Genomic DNA, 22,457 nt, shown 5'->3' with positions numbered 1-22,457 from the left:
AGTTTGTGGACTCTGCTGGACTCCAATGATGTTGTGCCACACACAGGTTTGTGGTGCCGTATCTCCTTGCTAGTGGCGTTCTGGTAACCTTTACCTTTCAGCTAACAGCACTGGACTATGCAGAAGCTGGTAAGTCTTCTATTGGCTGGAAATTCTAAAGGGCTGACTCTCCATTCCTCTTTATGTATACCCTCTTCACCTCTTCTTTCTGTTCTGCCTACAGGGTCTTTGAGTAATGGGTAATGAATGAGAGTGGGAAAAGGGCCTTTAACCTGAGCATTTGGGTAATGGTTCACAAGTATCCTCTAAACTTTAAAGATGGGCATCTCCTCCACCTGCCAACTCAAATGTTACATAGCAGAGTGGTGCATATTCCCTTACCAAAGCATAATGGCCAGGCCCTGACAACACCTCTATTTCTCTCCATTGCCAAACTTATTTTTAGATAGTATTGCCAGGTTGTGTCCTGCAAAATATTCATATATTTTGAAGCCCCACCACCTCCAAGAAGTGGGAGGCAATGTAGCCATAGTCTTTCTGCCCCCCCTTCTTCTACCCACCAGCTGGCAAGCAGGGCTCCAAGTGTGCAGAGAAAGAATGGATGGAATAGATGGAATAAGCTCTGGCTGCCTCATTTGCTATTGCACTGGGAGATCCAAAGGTATATGCATATTCCCAGAGTTGCAACTGGGCAACACTACTTCAGGAGCAACAACTCAAGACTTTCACTTTTCTAAGCCATAACTGAATGGAGGAAGCATTGATTAGGTATATGCTGCGGAATGGGAAGGGAAAACTAGAAGGAAAAGAACCTTGTGAGGGAACTGCCCTCTCCTTCAGATCTACCAGGCATGAATTTATGCCTTTGAGAGATCCCATTTTGCAAAGCTGAATAGGTTACTGATCTCTCTTTCTGAAGAAGCTGGTAGCAGTAAGCAAGGCTGTACCTTGGAGGTAGAGTACATTCTATGCAAGGGGACATGCAGAAAAAAGCTGCCCTCACCAAGCCCCTCTTGGTGACAAGAATAAAAAATTACACTGCCTCAGAATTTATCATGCACCCAATTACAATGTTAATTGGCAAGCCCCAGAAATCAATTAATTCACAAGTTTTTTTTCAATTAAAAATTAAGATAAATCATAAAAATGTTTCAAGCAAAGGCCAAACACTGTGAACTGCTTTCCGTCTTCCTATAGGGATATATTAGAGGGGTTTTTTTGGAGGGGATTATAAACATAATAATAAAATAATAATAATAATAATAATAATGATATATATGTATTTAAAGTGCTCGTGTTTTTGAAAGCCCGGTTGCCCTTGAGTGTCTTTGGCAATGCGCAAGAGGCCTGTCATCAGCAGGACTGGGCTGAAGACAGATAAAAAAGTATCGACCGGTCGGACACACGGCTTCTGCTTTATTGATCAGGCGGGAATTTAACTTGCTGTGCATATCCACGGTGTCAGCAAGGGCCACAGGCGAAATTAAAAGTACTTGGCTTGGAGATGTCGCCATGATACCATGGGAAGGAGGGGGAGGAGAAGAGGGAAGAAAGAGAGGATGAAATGTTAAAAAGCTGATGGGTGGGGGGGAATCAAAGGGAAACTAATGAGAAAAAAAGTTAGCGAATGGAGGGAGATGGGGGGCCACCGGGGTCTAATTCTCACTGAGAGTAATGCTGGCTAGTCACTGTCTCTTTAGATCTCTGCTTGGTTGTCAGGTTGCTTTTAAGGTGAGAGATTTACTATGTATTTCAATGGAGCTTTGTGAAAGAAAAAAGGCCCTCACTCATAAATGTCTCTAATCTCCCTCGCTCGAAGCTCTGTAAGACCTGAGTGTTGGTTGCTTTGGAGGTACCAGTGTGTTGCCTGGCCGGTTTATGTCACTGGGCGTAAATCTAGGAGAGCCAAGAGGTGAGAGTAGTGACCCTGATGCATGGCATGTGACAATGGGACTTATTTATGTTTTATGCACTCCATTTATTCTTATTGGGGGGAAAGGATTACATCTTGCACACCTCTTGAGGATTAGCTTCTCAGGAGGATTCTGAAGAGAGCTGGCGCAGTCAGCTGCTGTATTACCCAGGGAACTTTGTGGTACCTGCTCATAAGCTCCCTGTAGGTGAGTTCCTAGTGGATCAACCCAACTCATGATTACAGAAGGGTAGAAAACACCATATTTCAAACTGGAGTGTCTTACCTGAACTCAAGACTGAGCTCAGTGATTATACTCAGTGTGGCCACTTCCAGACTGTCACAATTTTGCAGGTATGATTCTATCATATACTAGTAAATTTAGATTGCACAATTAAAGTGGATTTGGTGCTCTTAAGTTCTTGCACAATAAATTCACTTCCAAAAAACAGCCACATAATTTTTTTGTGGTAAGTAAAGTGATGGGAAAATACACTTTAGAGTGTCAGATAATGGCAATGTCAGGTGATGCTATATAACCTTCGCTCAAACTGAATGGTCAATAGTGATGTGGTATGATGTGTGTGTGTGTGTGTGTGTGTGTGTGTGTGTGTGTATACAGTGATTTTTTTCTTTAAAAAAATTCACAAAATGTTTAGGGGAATGTGTACCCCTGCTTCCCCCCAGAAAAAAGCACTGTGTGTGTGCACGCGTGCGTGCATGCGATGAATGCTCAGTACACTGGTTATCTGGAAGAGCCCTGTTTTTTATCTCATTCTCTCTACTATCTCCTGTTATGTCTGCATAATAGTGCTAATGGAATAGGAGGGTGTTGGCAATGTTATAGCAAAATACTGATACAGGAGGAAGGAGGATTTTAAGCACTGGGTGTGCATTCCATACATATGGCTCAGCAAAAATAAACGAGCAGACTAATCTCAGACCACCTAAGGTTCCTGATTCCTGACATATGTGAGGAACCTGTGGCTCTTCATACATTGTTGGGCTACAATTCCCATTATCCCTGGCCACTGGCCATGCAGGCTGGGACTGACACCTAGAAGGCCATAGGTTTCCCATCCCTGATGTAAGGATGCAGCCTACTATGGATCTAGTTGTCTTACAGAATCTCAAAGCTCTCAGCTTCTGTCCTACATCATGACCCATTTATCTAAATAAGAAACTTCCTGCATGTGTTGTGATGTAGAGGAACAATGTGGTATTCAGTGAAGTAGTTGCACTAGTCAAACAATCCCCCCCCTTCCTCTCTGTGTGCCCCATGCCATCCCCAAATCTGCTCCAGAGTGTCAGGGGAAATCCCAGAATAGATTTAGGGAGTATGCTGGGGGAGGAACGGGAGGAATTGTTTCACTGAACAAGGAGAAATCCTTGCACTGAGAGAACTATCTGCTTAATGCTACACTAAATAAAACCCACAGATTTTGGTTAAATGGTAGGGCCACTTATTAACACAAAAGATTTTCTGAGCACTAGCTATGCTGAATCAGTGCAAATGCACTCATAAACTGTTCAGGTTGTGCTAATCCACAATTACAAATGAACCTGTAGGATCAGTGCAGGTGGCACAGCCTGAATCAGTGAGTGTTAGAAAACCACAGTGCTAGCTAGCTTTGTTAGGATACCTTCCCATTCACTTTTAATTCAGCAGCAATAGAACAGATGGGCGGGTGGGGAGTTAGCAGGGCTTGGGCTTCAGGTTTTTGTGCCACCCCCTCTCTAAGGAGAAAAGTACCATGAAAGTCGCCTCTCTCCAATGGGAGTGCTCAAACACTTCCATTATCCTTGAGTGCAGCCTCTCACTAGTCTCTTGATCACCTGGAAAGCTGGAAGGAAGCTAGACTGGGATTTGCATCAGGACTGGAAACTTGACTGAGTGGGCCCTTAGCAATTCATGAGAACCTGCCAACGCTAGGTGCTGATAAAGCTGGGTACTGACGTTAGACATGCCTGGATATTGCTTAAATGTGCAAATGTATTAGAAATAAGCAAGGTCACTGTAGAATCTTATCATCTTTACATTAGAAGACTGAAAGGCCATTTGCAAGAGTTGCATAAAGGATCCAGAGGATTCTGCCATAACTGGGTGGCTGGGTGGAGGCAGATTAGAGGGCAGCTGGGGCACCTTTCAACACAGTGATTCTTTTAATGTTTTATCTTAAGTCAACTATAGAGCTTGGGGGGCCAGCATCTAGATCCCTTCAGTGCTTCACCATGGGGCACTGTCCCTTGTCCCCGGATCCTAAACCAGGGCTGTGTACTGCATGAGCAGCTACTTGGCATTCCGTGGGAGGCAGTGGAAGGGTGGGGAGAGAAAGGGCTGCATGCAAATTTCATTTCTGAGCCACTGGCGCTGTTTCAAGTGCCAGGAGCCTCGGAGCCCCTTCTCAGCATTACATATGTAACAGCCTCATTGAACTTGACATGTCAAATTCAGGCCATTTGTGCAAAATCTCCCTTTAATAATACCGTTTCATTTCACTCAAATGAGACTTGAATGCATGTAAAATGGAAAAGGATATTTAAGCGCTAACATTAGGCAGATGTCTTGCCAGAGGCCGATTGAATATATGAGATTTTGAAGTGGTTAACACGATTTCGCTGCTCCCTCTTAGAATATGTCACCTGCCGGGCGTTTCTTCCCCCTCCTCCCTCCCGTTTTAAGCGAAGGATATAAATTGAAAGAAAACAAAACTACAAGCTTCGGCTTGGAGGGGATTAACTCCGTCCACGCTGGCATGTCCTTCTGAAAAACAAACAAGCTTCTATCTTACTTTTACAGGGCAGTTTTGGAAATAGATGCAACATTTTGTGGCAAGGTAGGTGCTAGGCACGGCTTTTAAATTAAAGAATATTAGAAATATCATTGGAGGCAATATAGTCCAATCCCCTGCCCCAGCAAGATTCCTTCAGACTAAAACACTCTGGATAGTTGCCTATCTAGTTTCTTTTTAGGGCTTATTCAGCCACTTCCCCTCTATTGGGCAATACTAAAGCAGGCTACCAATGTCACATGCACTTCACTCATTGTTCAGCCCGCAGAGGATAGCCTTGCTCAGAGGAACCGTTGTGCTCCAGTTCACCTCCCATTCAAAAATATGCAGGACGTCCAACCAGGCACAAATACAACAGACTGCACATTCACTGGATAAACAGCCGTGTACAAACACTATACCTTTAGAGCAAATTCGAAGCACATTCTTCAGAGAATTCTGAACACTGTTGTTTGTTAAGGTTCACTGGGATTGTAACTCTTTGAGGGGAAAGAATGTGTTTCAGATGTGCTTTAATGGCATAGGGTGTACATAGCCGGAGCAAGGGCAAAGCTGTTGCAGTGGCCAATTGGCTCAGATTCTAATAAGCAACTGGGCTACATGGCCAGTGAGACAGCTGCAACTTGCTTCACACCTGTTGAGGGTTTAAAAAATGCCTCGCTAGAGTGTTCCTACACTGGATCTACAAAATGAGACAGTGCTAATTCTGGAGATAATTAAAGCAAAACTAACAAAAAGAAGTAAGGCATGTGTGAAGAGGAAGGTTTGTCATTCAAAGTTCATGACAAAGTCCCAAATAAGCCAAGGTTGAATTTATTTTTCTCTGGTAGAGGGGACAAATCCTGCTGTAACAGATAAGTCTGTTGTTTGGGGATGGAAAATGATTTGCTCACCCAAGCAAGGGTTGAATTAGAAACTGAAGTGAGGTGACACAGAGTTAGCCATCTCAATTAAAACAACACTCCTCTTTTGTTCTAAGATACTATGATTACACATCTCAAGTCCAAGACATAGAATCATAGAATTGTAGAGTAGGAAGGGACCCTGAGGGTCATCTAGTCCAACCCCATGCAATACAGGAATCTCAACACACCATCCAATTCATGGTCTGAAGGCATATGGTACAGTAACGTTACTGCAGCTAAACAGATCTGAGTCTGGTTAGTGAAAGGATGGGGGCTCCATGATGGAAGAAAGGCAAGTCATAACTGAGAAAACAAACAAATATCATGTAAATTGAAGTGAAGTCATAATCTCTGGTGAGAAAATGCCATCTATTGAGTAACACCAGTAAGGAGATGTAGCTGTAACATCCCCCAGTGCCTTGTTAATGCAGATAAAGGTTGTTACCTCAAGATGATAACCCTGGAATCATTACCTCTAAATCTTTTTGGCTGTGCAAACAAGCCTTTAGAGGCCACAAACCATGGAGCCACTGGTGCTTTTCATAAACACTGGAGTTAAATGCTTCTGAGTAATGTCCAAATCGCTTTACTGTGCAGTGTTCACACCGATGCCCTGCTGAGAAGACAATATGGGCCAGGGCATTCTTTGTGTGGCCATGACCAGGGAAGGCTGCTTTTTTCATCCCACACCACAGGAGGTTTCCTTTACCCTAATGTTTATTTAATAGCTGAAACAACAATCTGTGGTTGGGTACATCTTCCCTTTTAAAAAAGAAGATGATCCTTCCCTTTGGCAAGCGAGGTTCTTCCACTTCCCAGGATGATTTTCCCATACCACAGTGATTAGTAACAGCTGCTGGGCCATTTTGGTAACGACTGGAGTTTGGCAGAGAGGTATGTTGGGCTCCTGTACTCTAGCCCATCACATTTATAAGCCTACATTTTATTTTCAAGTTTATTGGCTTATTTGAGATTGGTTATTAGCTTCCCTTTCTCATTATGGATGGCTTCTGTTTCACAAGTCCTTTCTGTGTCCAGGGTCACAAGCTGGAAGGATGGTGCCACCATCTTGAATACACAAAGCACCACACACACACATGCATGCATGCACACACAGAGTGAGATTTGTGTTGAAGATGGGCAAGTTCATGTAAGAGGCCATGTTTATATACCATGTTCTATGCAAGGAAGCCCTGAACCCCAGTTCCCATGAGACACAAAAGCAGCCTGACATTTAAGGTGGCTTGTTCCCACTGCCAGGCTGGGGCAGGATGCGGCAGCGGGCTGGTGATTAGCCCCTGGGGCCTGATCTGCAGAGGAGACTGAGCGTTATCTATTGCAGCATGGTAGGAGTCATTAGTTAATAATTAATAAAGACCCTGCTATTGCTCTTCCCCATGCATGCAGCCTTAGCGGGCAAGGGCTAGGAGTAAGCTGTCTCCCCCTTTAACTGCCGTGGTTATTTAAAGGAATAATGCCATTCTTTTTCATTTGTCAGCTGGCCCACAATGGCCCTTGTCAGCCTTTATGATTTAGTGTTTCCTTTCCTTTCCCATTAAACGCCACCTCCCCCCCACCTCCCTGCCTCACGCCAGCCACAGGCTGCTCTCGGCCAGCTCCACTCCAAGACTAGCCTCGCTCTTTCCACAGGCTCCTCTGAGCGCTAATTGCTTCTGTTCATTTAAACCTGTTCGTTAATTTGCTGTGGCCCTTTATTAAGTTGGATGCAGCCCAAATTACACCATAAATTATGCGCACAAGGGAACCGGGTGTCACATGGGATAAATGACTTGGCTGTTGCCTCCCCCCCACTCCTCTTTCCTCCCATCTGAGAAGTGGCAGATTCTGGCTCGGTACTGGATCCTACATCGGTATGGATCTGGGAGGTCTTGGTCCAGCCTGGATTCAGTAGGCCCCTCTTTTTATACCCTGTGGAAACTGGTTCCTTACACCTGTGTCCAATAATCCCCCTTGTTACACTGAGAAAAGACTCCAGGCTAAGCTGGGCCCTCTTTTCGAACCTTGAGGGGTGGTCTGTTGAGGTGCTGGGCGGTCCAAAACCTGGTTGTTCCCTGCTTCCTACTGTTCCCAGCCACCTGATGACATCACCTTGCTGCCATCGGCAGCCTGATCTCTTTCTTCACCTTTTAATGACCGGGGAATTCATTAATAATTGAAATAAACACGCTCTCTCCCAGGCTGCAGTTTTATTAAGGGAAGGCCAGGGATCTGCCAACCCTTGGCTGCAGCGATTTCCTAAATAACTGCTAGCAGTTAAAATGCAATTATTATTTAAAAAAAAAAACACAGAGGACTTTTGCTGCGCTGGTGAAAGCAGCAGCAGCAGGCAAGGGAGAGGCAGCCTCAGGGCAGGTGGCAGCCTCTGGGAGGTGGGCTGGTGGACTCCACCTTTGTGTCCACATGCTTAACCTCTTCTCTGCTGCACTGGGGAGGCAAGAATACCTGAATAAATTCTGTACCTGAATAAAGGAGGCTGCTGTTCATAGGAGTCACGAAAGGGGGAACCTGGAGAGGCAGTAATTCCCCACCAAAACTCTTTGGCAGTGTTGTTTTCCATATTGGTAAGATCACACATTTGTTTTGCAATCGATGAAAGCTGGGGGGGAGGGGATCAGAGATTTCAAACCTTTCAATTTCATTTTCATTGGCAGGCTAGGCCAGTATGGAATTTACAGGTTAAGAGATAAAAATGCAAGCTGGGAGTTTCGTGGAGCTTTCCCTGAAACCTGTGAAGCAGCCGCAGAGACATCAATGCACGCAGGGCTGGCTACAGAGAGAAGCAGCCTGAGAGCTAGTGAAGTATTCCCAGTGTCCCCCACATCGGATTTAGGGCAGTGCCGGCAGTTCCCCCCAAAAAGGGCAGCGAGCTGAGGGGGCGCAAAATTGAGAAGATCCATTTGGGGGCACCAAATTTTGTGCTCGCTCAGGACACCATATTACCAAAGATTACCTAATTCTGTACCTGGTGTATCAAAGTTGTTTTTTTAAAAAGTGCCCTTGAGAAAGAATCTCCAAAAATGTGTTGCACTCACAATAAATCTTGTGTGGTATGATCAATCAGGAAAATAACATTGCCTGAGAGCCTTGGTGGGGAATATTTTGCAACACCTAAAGTTTCCTCCCTCCTCCTTTTTTGGGGTGGGAGAAGCATCTCAGATTGACTGATTATTAGGACTGAAGACACATGTTCAAAAGAAGAGTACACAGATAGTTTAATGTTCTAAAAATCTGCAGTAAGAGTTACACTCCTCACCAAGGTATACAAGAACAAATTTTTAGATTGCTCAGCTGGTACATGCCACACTGACTATAGAGGGATGGGACCCACATTAGCTGTGTCTTGGGGTTATGCACACTGATGCTTGTGGTCGTACGTGGGTTAGTGAAGACCCTGGCTGTCCTTACCTGATGTTGAGCTGTGTTAACTTCTCCATTTCTTGCTCCATGTGTTCCTGCAGCTCACCCGGGCGAAGCAAGACCTGACAAATGGGGCAGATGGGAGCCTGGCTGTCAAAAAGTGTTGCCTTCTTTTTGCCTGTAATGGAACACAAGATAGAGTACTGAGTTTCAGGTACCCTCAGATCCATTCATTAGTACCATCCCACCACTCTTATAGCGTGGAAATAGAAAGTGTTTTAGAAAAACAACAACCCACAAACATATGTAGCCTCAGTTACTGGCTCAGTAGCCAATTTGTGTCTCTTCTACCCACTGGCTTTTCTGAATGCCACTCCTTGTCTGTTTCAGGAGTGCACTTGTAGGCCACACACCATTGGCTAAGTTCAGCAGAACTTTGGACCTATGTAATGGGCTGCAGCAGCTGGCCCTGGCTTAGGATTAGACCCTTATAAGCTTGGAAAGGGGTGACTGTGGGGAGGTGCTGAGGGAAGTTAGCTTGAAGAAATTAACTTCAGCTTCTTATCCTATAATTAAACATGGCTGAAGGAGGCAATTAAAGGGAGAGAAGGAGCACTTCTAGCAGCTAGGGGAAATTACTAGGGCAGCCTCTTTCGGCACCATCGGCCAAGAAGCAAGATGCCTCACCTCCTACTACCATGAGACAGAGAGAGAGACAGACAGACTGACTATGACTGCTGCTTACCACTGCTTGAAGTGGCAGCAATATCATATTTGCACTTTTCTAACGTTACCTATACACAGGTACTACAACAACTGAGGGCAACTCCACACAAGACAATTTGCCTACATAAATATCACTTCCTTACAGAACCGTTGAGAGTACACAATGTATTTCTATAATGGGGTCCTTGGGCACACACCCAGTTTTCTTACATGGGAATTATATCCATGAAGGAAATTCATTTTGCATGAAACGGCCTTAAAAGTGAGAGAGTCTTACAACAGTATATTTTACTCAGTATCAATATTGTAACTCTTTGTCCCCAATCGCCCTGCTAGGAACCATGCCATTGATTTCTCTGGTTGGAACAACCTCAGAAGGCACTAAGCAGAGGCAGAAACAATGTGGTTTTAAAATAGACTTCTATCAAAAGTGCAAGTAAGGATTAAGTCATAGTAACCTTCCACGAGCAGAACTAAAGCACTTCTACCACTCAAGTTAGCACTCAAGCCATGTAAACAAACTTTCAGGGGAGAAACTGGATATACATGGCTCCTTGTAAGCTTGAGATGATTCAGAAAAGACAAGCAACTTCCTTGAATGACTTGTCACGTACGTGTGTGTGTGTTGGTGAACAGAAGGGATACTGAAAACCTAAGAAATATACGGGTATTTTTGAAAGTCTCCCAAGCAGAAGACCATCTTTGCTGTGAGTCCTACAAGACCTGCTCCCTGCTTTGCTGGCCTGTTTCTACCTGGTCTGGGAGGGTGGGTCGCTGACTGATTCCAGCCACAGAAACAGCTGTTGCTACTAAAACGGTCAGAGATCATCTTAGCTGTGAATCTGCAGGGCTGCTGCTCAAGATGCCTAGAGGCTATCAGGATGGAGAGTTTTTGCTGGAGTCAAGATTTCATTTTGGAAATGCTGTTACTGGTACAGAATAATGCTTTTGTCTCTTTACTGTTAGACCTTATTATGAATTATGTAGAGATTATTTTATTATATATGTATTAAGATGTTTTCATTTATTGCTTATAACTTAAGTTTTGTTATATTTTTGTAATTATGTAAATCTTTTGATGTTGTAAGCCACCTTGAGTTTAACTGTAGAAAGGCGACATACAAATAAACGATTGTGATGAAATGTGATTTATTAGCACTAGAAATTATACCAACCCTATTCGGCTTCTTCTTCTGGTACAAATTCAACCAGTCACAATCTCAAAAGATACTGAGAGCTCTGAACTAGCAGGGACAGTGATTTCTGTACCATTTGAATCGCCTCAGAAAGACCTCCATGGCCTATTGCAGCACAACCGAATTTTGTTGAGAAGCAGGCAGCAGTTTGGCTTTCTATGTTTTCTATGTTCTACAACTAGTTTCTTTCCCTGCTCAGAGATGTTACTACACTCTGCATTAGAACATGCAGCACCCTGCTAACGTATAAATATTTTTTAAAGGCAAACAACCAAGTGACCAAAGACATTATTAGACAGTTGCAGGGCTGCAAGCATGAGCTCCATAGCTGTGATAGCTGCTCTGGTCGTCAGAGGGCGTAGCACACCCAGATCTGAAGGCTGCCATGAAGGGAAGCATGCTTTATAGTTTCCTATTGTCATCTAATGTGAAGCGTTCCTGCTGGATTATTTATTTATGTATTAGACATGGATCAAATTGGTTAAATCCGCGCGAGAGGCAGTAATGCGCCATAAAGCAGGCTGCGTGCAATATGGCCTTCCAATCAAAAGCCAAAAGGTGCCATTTTATGGCCCCAAGCAAAAAGCACAGCCCAGTTAAATGAATCCCCTTGAAAGGAATAGACCTCCCAAAGGAGAAAATGTTGGCACAAGCGCTTTGCCGGGGCTACATAAACAGGTGTAGGGGGGAGGCGCTTTAACAGGACTGAAATAAGTTTGGAAATAACCTTGACTCATCCTTGCCTTCAAATTATGCACAAGGCCATGCTTCAGGGGAGATGTCTTTCACCAGCAATGTCCCCACTATATAATACACTCACTAAGTGCACCACAGAACCCTTTATGGGAATTAGGGTTTTATTTCTCTCTATACATATTGAGGGCATTGAACTGAGGGCACCTTACTCAAGGCTTCTTCTCCGCCTGCTGTAAACTACCACACCATCGTTCCCTTTTATAACTAAAACTCCAAACAGTGTTTGAATTATCAGAGTTCAGGGGGGAGGAGGGGAGTAGTAGAGGTCTTATATCAGGATGGAGTGAAGGGGTACTGTTATGAGGTAGCCCAAAGAACCTGAGTCCCAGGTCTTTTTTGTAGGCCCCTGGTTCCTCTGCCTCTTCCCCTCTCCTTTTCAAGGAACTCAATATGTTGTTTTTAATTTTGCATACTGACATGCTAAAAAGTGCATTGCAAAGACACCTCGGCTACATGCCATCTTGATTTGTCCAGTGACACTCAATTTAGATTGAATATGTACATAAGCAAACAAACAGGGTGGTGTAGTGGTTAGAGGGGTGGACTAAGACCTGGAAGACCAGGCTTCAAATGGCCACTCAGCCATGAAGCTCACTGGATGACCTTGGGCCAGTCACTCACTCTTAGTCTAGCCTACCCCACATGGTTGTTGTGAGGATAAAATGGGGAGAGAGAAGAACATGTATGCCACCCTGAGCTCCTTGGAGGGGGCATAAATGTAATAAATAAACAAAATATGCTGCAGTTCATACCAGCAAATTATTCAGATTATTCTTATTCAGGCATTGTTAAACTCCTCTTCCAGAACAGAGACAGATTGCTGGTCCTTACCACCATCACCCCTGCTATAAGACCTGCTATAGATCAGAAGGAGAACAACTGGCCTGTTTTGCAGTGCTCACTGTTGCTCCATCACACACAGAGTGCTGCTGCTTTTCAATAATAGCCAGACCTAAACAATCCTCTCACATTGACTGGGAGGGTGAGCAATCCCAGCTTCCTCTTGGAGCCATTCCACTTTTGTATGGTCAAAGTCCAAAATAACCCCAGAAGGTCCCCCACTGGCTGCTATTTATAACTATAGTCCCATTAGTGTAACAATGCTGGTGTCTGAGACCTCCCTCCTAAAACAAACAGGCAGCCTTTGAGCAAACGGGAAATCCTGCTGGATCCCTGCTGCAGTCTGCATGGTTGGATAGGTAAACATGCAGGGTGATCTCGCTGTCCCCTTCCCACAGCACTGCAAGAGCATGAAATGTTCCTTGGAGCTGCTTCTCTGTCCATCACCACTAGATGTGACCCAGAGCCACCAAAGGACAATCAATTCAATGCTCTTCAGCTTTCATGGGGTTTCTGTCCCATCTTCTTCTGTGGGCAATTTCTTCATTATTTTCCTTGTTTTGGCAGAAAAAAATATGATTTTAAATTGCTTGTAAGAAAACCCCACACACATTCTCAGCTGTTAAAAAAAAATTAAAATACGAAGCCAAGGTTTTGCCAAAAACTACAGTTCCGCATGCTGATCATCTGATCGCCAGCAGAGGGCGGCATAGAAACAAAACTAGTTACTAGATTCGTAACCCGTATGGGTGCCCATCGTTTGCTGGCCTAAGATGGACTTTTCAGATCACTTAATTTATGTGACACTGGGAGGGAGAGATTGCAGACTCACTGTAGGAAAAAAGGACCCATTTCAAGGGTACACTTGAAATCATTTCATCCAGAGGGTTGCCAGAGTGACTTTAGCACTGTGAGTCAACCAGCACCCAAGATAACATCTGCTCCTTACAGAGGCACCTCCCGCAGAACCCACCAGCTACAGTTTTCTGTTTCTTCCCAACTTACGCCTGTTGAAGGAAACACGAAGGCAGCTGAGAGTGTGGTGCCAAGCAACCAACCACACTACCCGGTCTGTGCCAAGTCTGAGTATGCCATTGTGCCAGGAGCTCCCACGCCCCCATATTTCAGCCAAGGCTGCAGGCTTCAAATGGCCCCTTTCAAGCTTTGTTTTTGGCAGCTGTGTTTGTGTTTGCTTGGCCTCCCTGCCTGTCCTTCCCTTCCCTTTGGCCCCTTGTAACTCAGCAGGGTTCATCTCCAGTGTTTACCCTCCTTGGCACGGCTGTTCTCTCCCCTGCAGCCCTTGGCTTGCTAACACTGCAAAGATGAAAAGGGCCAGCCACGTCCCTCTCCTGTGTGTGCAGACTCCCCTGGGCGCCAAATAAATGCTTCGTTCTAAGTGTTTGAAACTGAATATTTCCTGTCCTGAAAGCGGGGCAGAGGGGGCTTGGTACTTCAACACAGAAACCACAAGAGCAGCTCTGTGAAATCCCTTCACACACCACAGCCTTAGGTGGGTCTGTCTGGGCAACAAGAACACACCTGCTGGCAGCTTGTGAAGAAGGAGGCATGGTGGTTGCATCACTGAGAACTGAGCAACTTTATCACTTACCCAGGAGGAACCTCTGCATGTATGAATGTGCCTAGAATTGTCTCAGGTTGTATGAAGACATTTGCAGGGCCAATGGGTCTGCAGCGGCACAATTTCCTGTCCCCAGTGGCTTTTTCATCCTTTCTGCTGTTAGATGTAGCCAAAATTGCTGCCAAATTAAGGTACAGGCACATTGTGTAGATGTCATAACAATAAAACATCTCTTCACAAAAGGCTGGAGGGGATACTTGTAGTAATGCCCCATACTGGAATAAAAAAATGAGTTTATTCCTGAAGCATTCCAGAGATGTCACTACCACTTTTGTGGGACAACTGTAGAAAATTTAGAAAATTTACTGTGTGCATACAGTACAGACTGCTTTCTGAATATACCTAGGACGCATCTGAGTATTTTTTGAATTTTAGACATTTAAATGATAATGCATGCTAAACGGGTAAGGCGTAATAATACAAAATATGGCTGTATAGGAGACAGTGCATAGCTGTGAGGAGGAAAGGGGTTTGTTGTAGTTGTTTTCTAACCAATATCTATATATAGAGGATTCCTCACAAAACCAAGATAAAACCAATAACGATCTTACTCTGCTGTTATTAGCAGCAGCTAAATTAGTGATAGCAACATACTGGAAGACTCTAGATACAAACCTTTTTGAAGCTTGGTTGTCAGAAGTATGGGACATCACCCTTATGGAAAAATTAACCATTTTACAAAAGGAACATCACGCCAGGGCAAAAGCGAACACCTTCTATACAATATGGTATGCTTGCATTGACTTTGTAAAATCAATTGAGCATGGTTTCCCTCCACCACCATCACATGGAACACTGTGGAGCAACACCTTTATTTGACTGCCTATATTAGAATATAAGTGACTACAAATTTCAGCTGATACTTATTTTCTTCATTAACTAAGCTCTGTATTCTGTCTAGATAACTGTTTATCCTTTTTATGTTCAGTACTCAGTTCAGAAAATCAATAAATATATTTTTAGCAAAGGGAAAAAAGAAGAAAGGATTCCTATATGCAAACTAAGGCGTTGGCTGCACTACTTTTTTTTATCCAGCGTGGTTGTGCATGATGGGGCTTCACAAACATGCACAACTACGCCAAGCAAATGCACATTGAGCTGTGGCTCCCTGTTGAAGCAATACCCAAGAATCTATATTGCAAATCAGGGCAAATATTTCATCACACCACTTGGGTCTGAATGACTGCATTGACAGTGTCCCGGCTTCTCTAATTTTAAGGTGCAAATATTTTACCGCTTGCTTCCCTCCCCCCACTTCCTGCCACTTCTACACAAACTCAAAGAAGCAGTGCTGCAGACACTCTTACTGTGTTTGCCCCTCTGTGGGCATCTGTGAGTTATGGTAGGTGTGGAGATGCTCCCCAACACCACAGTAATCTGCCATGTTTACACAGAGCCTGAAAGACAGTGCCCCAGGATAAGGGCAACATGCTCCAGGATGCAAACAGATTCGTAGGTGCTTTGCATGGAAGCAATCTGATAGCCAACGCTTTGTGACAAAATACCCTTAATTTTCAGCAACAAAGGCTGCTTTCCAGCCAAACAGCAAAGCAAAGCAATTTCACTTTCGCTCTCTCACATTTCATAAACATGTGTCTGACCTAACAAATCTACCCAAATCATTTACTCTGAAACGCCTCAGAATAAATGAGCAGCCCTCTCCCCATACCAGAGACCTGTTGCCTGACAGGCTGTGAAGAAGCCTAGTGGCAGAAACATAATAGAAATGCTGACACAGCCTCAGGGTCTGTAATCAAGCTCCTGAAGGTTCTGTGGGGATTATTCTTCCCTTGGTGATGGGCCTGCTGTTATTCCTTGGCTGATAGCAGGTATCTGCCGTGACAAGCTGCCTCTCCCTCCAGCTCAGAAAACAATCATTCTAAGGAGGGTCCACATTAGCTTTGGAGCAACCAAATGATGCTTCTGCACCCAGAAACACTGTCGGCTCATGGCTGTAAGGAGGCACTCATATACAGTTTGCTTGTTTGTTTTTATTCTAAGCATTTAGATCCAACCCTTTAATGACATTTTCCCCTAGGGATCTGACAAACTTGCCCAAACACCCAATCCCTATAAGGCAAGCTGAATTGTTCAGGCTACTGATATCAGCTCAAGTTTCTTCTGAGTTTGCTTGTACCTTCTTCTTTTGGCAATTTCTTGTTTGGCACCAAAGAGGACACTGAACTTCTTGCACACAGCAGTCACTGTCTCCTGAGGATGATAATTACATGACAATTAAGAGGAATTTGTTCAGGTGTCAAAATAATGCATCCAAAAGAGCACAGGGATGCAGACTCAGGGGGAGATCAAATTTAGCCGATGTAAAGATGTGCAAGACAGATTGCTAGTCAAAACAAATTAGTTATTGCATAGTACACTTAAATACCATTGCATACTGATGTATCAAGTGGGAAGGAACCACAAAGGCTCTCTAAGGCAGAAACCTGAAGAAACTTAAGACAGAAAAGTGACATTGCTTCTGTAACTTCCCTAGACAACTTATATCACAGTCTGGTCATGCTTTCTGTTAGAAGTTCAGAATAGATTTATGCAACTACGGGCACATTCACGCTTCTGTTTGGTCCATTTTTTATTCTGTTTCATGTTTTCTAGGCACAGGTCTGAGAGGTTTTTTTTGTTCGTCCCGCTGGACACAAGTACACACCTCAACAAATGGCTTACTTTAGTTTTTTCTGCCTTTTAAGTACCGCCCCTTTCCCCTCTTTTCCTCATACGGGCAATGGCAGTTAATACTACCAAAAGCAAGGCAGGAGACAAGGGTCAGAGGGAAAAGGGCAAATGCAGAATATGCAAAAACAGTGTTTGACTGCCCTTGCCTGGCCTTGAGTACATCATAAAATCCAAAGAGAGAAATGGACACAAAAGCCTTGAACAGTAACCTCAGTAACCCTAACCCTAAAACAGGATCTTCCATACATTAAGTCTGTATCACTCAGATTTCAGCCTACCACAACCATATAATTAAAGTACCAGCAGAGAACTTATCCCTAGAAAGCACAAGCCAATGAGAAAATCCACTGCTCGGATTACAGTGGTTGAGACTGGGCCCAGCCCCCTAAACTTCTGTGATGTTCTTCTTAGCTACAGATTTAGAAGACTGCAGGGGAAACACATTGTGATTTGGCTAAAATTGGTGGAAGCAGGGAGTGGGGCTTGTGGATTTCACTAAAGCCCCCTTACTCTTTTCCCCATAATATGACATCTTAAAAATGGGATTCTGGTACCCACCCAATTCCTGTGACTGTGATTTACAACAACTCTCGTCGTGCTCCAGATGCAGATGCACACACACCTCTAGCCACTAAGCAACTGTCCCACACAATTCTATACCCTGTGGATCAGTTGCAGCAACAGTGAGACCCCTCCTCCCTGCCAACTTATATACCCTCCCCTGACAGGTTGTGCACCCACAACCTGAGACGCTTCCTGCACAGAAGTTGTCACTGTTCAAGGAGAAAGTGGGGCAGAGAAAGGTGAGGAGTCTACTGACCCGTCTGTCACTTGAACAGTCTTTTCCTCCATCTTGGACTGCCCTGACTCTCCCTCTTCCCCCTGCCCCGGGTCCTGCCTTGTGGGCAGCGTCAAACCCCATATGTCACTGGTCCCCTTTCCTGGGTCACTCCCCTTGACCGCTGCCTCCACCACACACACTTCGGAGCCCTGCCAGTCCCTGACAAGATGATAAAGCGTCTGGAAACCAAGTTTTATGAGGAACAGTTGAGGGAGTTGGGTATGTTTAGCCTGGATAAGAGGAGAGTGAAGAGGAGAGAACAATATTCAGATGTCTAAAGGGCTGTCACATGGAAGATGGGGAAAGCTTGTTTTCGCCTGCTCTTGAGGGTAGGACTCAAGGCAATGGTTTCAAGTTACAAAAAAGGAAATTCTGACTAAACATGAGGAAGAATTCTCTGACGGTAAGAGCTGTTCAACGGTGGAACCAACTCCCTCAGAAGGTGGTGTACTCTTCTTTATTGGATGTTTTTAAGCAAAGGTTCATTGGCCATCTGCCATGGATGCTTTAGCTAAGATTTTTGCATTGCAGGGGGTTGTACTAAATGACCCTCAGGTTCCCTTCAAACTCTACACTTCCGTGCTTCTAAATTCTCAAACAGAATGACCCCCTCAACCCCCCCAAAAAAATTTCCAGAAAGTTTAGCCATTTGTTTAACTGCTTATTTGAACCATGTATGAAAAACTGCCTACTACTTTGGAGCATTTTAGGAATCACATCTTTTGTTTCCTCACGTCCCGAGAAAACATCTACTACAACATTTAAATAGTCAGGACCTTAGGGAGGGTGGATCTAAGACACACAGCACTACTTCTGAAAATGGCAGGCTCCCCTTGACAATGCCTAGTACAACTTACTGTGTGTCTTGCCACAAGTGTGGTGGAGAATCACACTGTTTAATGATGTCAGGATACAGGGTGAGTTGAACTAGAGGTTGGAGAGAAGGGGGAGTTTAACTGAAGGCTTAGTTCCACCCTAGTTTAAAGCTTAGTTCCATGCTCACTGAGGCTTATGTAGAGATAAGGAAGAGCACAAGTTTGCCAGGATTAGTCACAGGTATGGTACCCAGTGAGTTCAGACAGCAGAGGTCTGTGCTTCTGCTGAACAGTGCCAACTCCATGGCCCCTCCAGCCCAATATTCCATGTCCAGGAGTGGTCAGCGCTCTGTTTCTGCCACAAGGAGCTGAGTCTCCAGCTCCTGATTCTAAGCCCACAGCTGCCCATCCTCAGCAAGAGGAAGATGGATTGAGCTGGGCAATAATTTAAGAAACTGAGCGAGTCTGTACATCCAATCACTTTACAAATCAGGAGAAAGGGAGAGGGGAGGAAGGGGGGAAGGGGAAAGAAGTGAAAAGGCCGTGCAGGGAAATGCATCACAATTACTGTCTAGTCTCTAATGAGGGGCCTGTCAGGAGGCTGTCATCCTGCGGAAAGCCACCTACTCAGAGAGATTCAATAAAAAAGTAGCAGAGAGATAAAAAAGAGATATATTTCAACCCCTGCTAATATTCTTTTCATTTGTCCCAGCACAAAATAAGATACTGCACTTAACCAGCTCGGTTAAAATGAAAGGGGGGGAGGGGGCTGCGTTGATCAATACCGCTAAAAGCTGGGCGACACAGTGATGGAGTGCAATTTTTTTGTCTGTGCTGAAGCCTAGTAGAGGCCCAGGCTGTGTAATTTATGATTCGCACGCACGCCAGCTAACTAGAGGCTGACAAGACAATGAATTCTCGATGAGAAGGAAGAAAGAAAGAAGACACTGTGGCAGAGATCTGAAAGGAAGAGCCACACACACCAGCCTGTCTTTCCTGAGCTCTTCATTCCCTAAGCCCACCTGGGCAGCCAGCTCCATGAGCAATGGAGGGAAAGTGTTGCCCTCATCCCAGCAGAGAAAGAATGGAAAACTGGTAACATACCTAGATTCACTAACACTAAACTTTCCACACTTGTCACCTCATTCTATGTCATTTCCCATGGTCAATCTGAAGAAATCCAAGCTTCAAAGGAAGGCAGATATGGTCAGCATATATAGAGACCTTTGCCTAGTGTCTGGGGCAAAGGATCTGAATAATGCTAAATTTACATATTGACTGGCTTGTATAGGTGCTTCACTTGATGATATGATGACCTATGTATAACTTTCTTTGTATTTCCTTTAACTGTTCCCTCTCCTTTCCAGGCTTCCTTTCCTTTCCTTTTACTAGGTTACTGGTGCATTTATGTTAGTATTGTGGAAGATGTTATAAGCTTATTCAATAAAACAATAATTAAAGGGGGTGGGGGAAGCTTTAAAGGAAGCCACCAGACCAATCTTTCCATGCTGGGGAGCAGCCTGTTCATGAGAAAATTTGACTTTAGTTCTAAATCATTAGAAGCTGCTTTGATTCTTGGTCTCACACTCAGTTTCTAACAAACACCTGACTGAGTCATAATGGATCACCACACATAACTTTTATATGCATGGCCCAGTCACTTATTTTTTATTCAAGCTAATTATCACTTTGCAAGAGGTACTCAAAAATAAGAACAATGATAAATACATCCACAGATGAAATGAAATACCAGCTTCCTTCCTAAGCAGCCTGAACTGTTTCTGATGGTGTAACATGGAGTTTTGCTTTTGTAAGAGAGATTCTGCCCTGACAAAGGGGTGGGTACATAAGCATGGTCTTTGGTACAGCTGGCTACTAGATGATTCACAGAAACTTCAGCAAGACAAATACAAGAGAATCCAGAGTAATAATGATGATCAATTGCCATTAGAACTAGGTGAGGTTATGGGAGCAAGAACGGGGTGAGGATTCCTCTACAGTGGGGATCGGGGACCTGTGACTCTCCAGATATTGTTGAATTACAATTCTAATCACCCCGACCACTGGCACTGCTTGCTAAGGATGATGGGAGTTGTAGTCCAACAACATCTGGGGATCCAGGGTTGGGAAATGCTGCTCCAGAACACTGGTAATCTGCTTGGCTGCTATGTGCATTACTAAGCTTGTAGAATTTAGTAGACAGTTGTTACAGTTCCTTTGTATGAAGTTAGAAGTTTTCTGCTACTAGGCAAAGGAGTGATCATAAGAAAAGAGCAACTGCCAGATTTGATCAAATGACTTGTCTATCTTCTTCAAGATCCTGTCTCTTAGAGTAAGCAGTGTCAAACTGCATCAGAGAACAGTATACATGGATTGGAGCAATCTTAAAAGAATCCATTTTACATAATTCACTTTGTGTTTATGTCAGAGATTTAGGAGCTCTTGAAGCACGAGGCTCAACTGTTAGTCAATTCTTTGACCTCCTCCATGGACTTGCTGATTTAGAGTTTGTGAGTGCATCATATACATATTTTTTTGGGAAGGGGGGTGTTTGTGTGTGAGAATCTGTATGTTTGTGCGTGCTTGTTTTTGAAACTGTCGTCCATCCCTAAGTGAATTGTGGCCTCTACAGACTATCAATGGGTGTCAGTCAGAGGAGGGGAAACTCAGGCCTCTCTATCTAACCCACAGAACTCTCCCCAGGACACATCCTTCACTGGCCCTGCTTTGCACCAGGAGTGTTTTTTGCCTGGCTAGGAGAGATCATTGAACTTTGATAATGCCTCCTGCTACCGTATAAAGGCAAAAATTACATTTGCTGCCTGGCCTCTCCCACCACTGCCATGTGGTCCTCAGAAGGTTGCCCAGAAGGAAATGTGGTCGTTGGGCTGAAAAAAGTTTCCTACCCCTGGCCAAAGTAGATCAGACCTCCCACCTCTTTAAATGTCAGCAAACAGAAGCTGCAGTGGGAAGAGATGGATATCGGATTGGACCCATGGGCTTAACCCTTTCCCCCAGCACAGTTTTTCTGATTAAAATTTCCCCTAGCGCCATTAAAAGAAATGTATGTGGACAAACTATTTTCTTCTTCATATTTACTGTTCATTTACTGTTCATACTTGTTTTAATTTAATTCCCCCTCCTCCAAATATTTTCCTTTACGTGTACACAACTTTGAGCATCTTTTGGTGTAGAAAAGGGCATATATTTAAATTAAAAGAAAAAGGAGATCCGATCACAGATTCTGTATTCTCATGGTTAGGGTAAATGTGTAGTAAGGCCAATCCATACCTTTTGTTGTCAGTGGATGCTGGATGCTGAGCTGAAGCTGGAAGGTTCATGGGTGTGGTCTCTGGTGCAGCAAAGATTTTTCTAGCATCTTATTCAGAAGATTTATGTGAGTATTGGCAAGAGGGACAGTTAAATACGTAAGTTCTGCCTGTGTCCTCAGAAGCTAACCAAGATCAGGGACAAGTACAGGAGGGGAGCACAGATGTGGGCAACAATCAGATGGATCAAGCCACTGAAACAGCAGCAGCTGGTGTGGGACCAATATCTTCATGAGCATATGCTTTTATTTTAGCATTTTCACTTCCTCAGCTTGCACAGAACATTTGTTGCAAATCTCTGGCTCTCCTGATTATGTAAATAAGTTTAAAAGTACCACTAACTCAAATGTTAAAGGAAGGCAAAAATGGATGACTATGCAATGGCCATGGATTTTAATGTAGCCTTCTGCTTGCGAGGGGCACCTCCCCACCCACCCCTCCTGACTTGAATAGTTTGACTAGGTAGGGCTTATGGTGCAGAGACAGGTGTTGTAAGAGCTAATTGTATGTTGTACAATAGTAGCACAGGAGTCCTCAAACACTATGCCAGAAATTACTTTCTCTTGGTTAAGGAGAGCCCTGTTGGATCCCAGCAAAGGTCGTTCTATCCAAACATTCTGTTTATACATGGTAGCCA

General features: G+C 44.1%; 1 protein-coding gene across 11 annotated transcripts in view; it reads right to left on the bottom strand.

Annotated features, from left to right (window-relative positions):
• The window catches only part of RNF220 (ring finger protein 220), a 325,409-nt gene that overhangs the window by 106,958 nt on the left and 195,994 nt on the right, over positions 1–22,457 (bottom strand). For all 11 annotated transcript variants that reach the window (XM_081865514.1, XM_081865518.1, XM_081865517.1 and 8 more), the window contains one exon: positions 9,036–9,165. In XM_081865514.1, coding sequence (XP_081721640.1) covers positions 9,036–9,165 — 130 coding nt within the window. The remainder of the gene's footprint in view (positions 1–9,035; positions 9,166–22,457) is intronic.

The sequence above is a fragment of the Podarcis erhardii genome (genome assembly GCF_964252035.2).
Source record: "Podarcis erhardii genome assembly, chromosome: 6".
NCBI classification, from domain to species: domain Eukaryota; kingdom Metazoa; phylum Chordata; class Lepidosauria; order Squamata; family Lacertidae; genus Podarcis; species Podarcis erhardii.
Note: the sequence above shows the minus strand (reverse complement) of the source record. Positions and strands in the feature narration are given on the sequence as shown.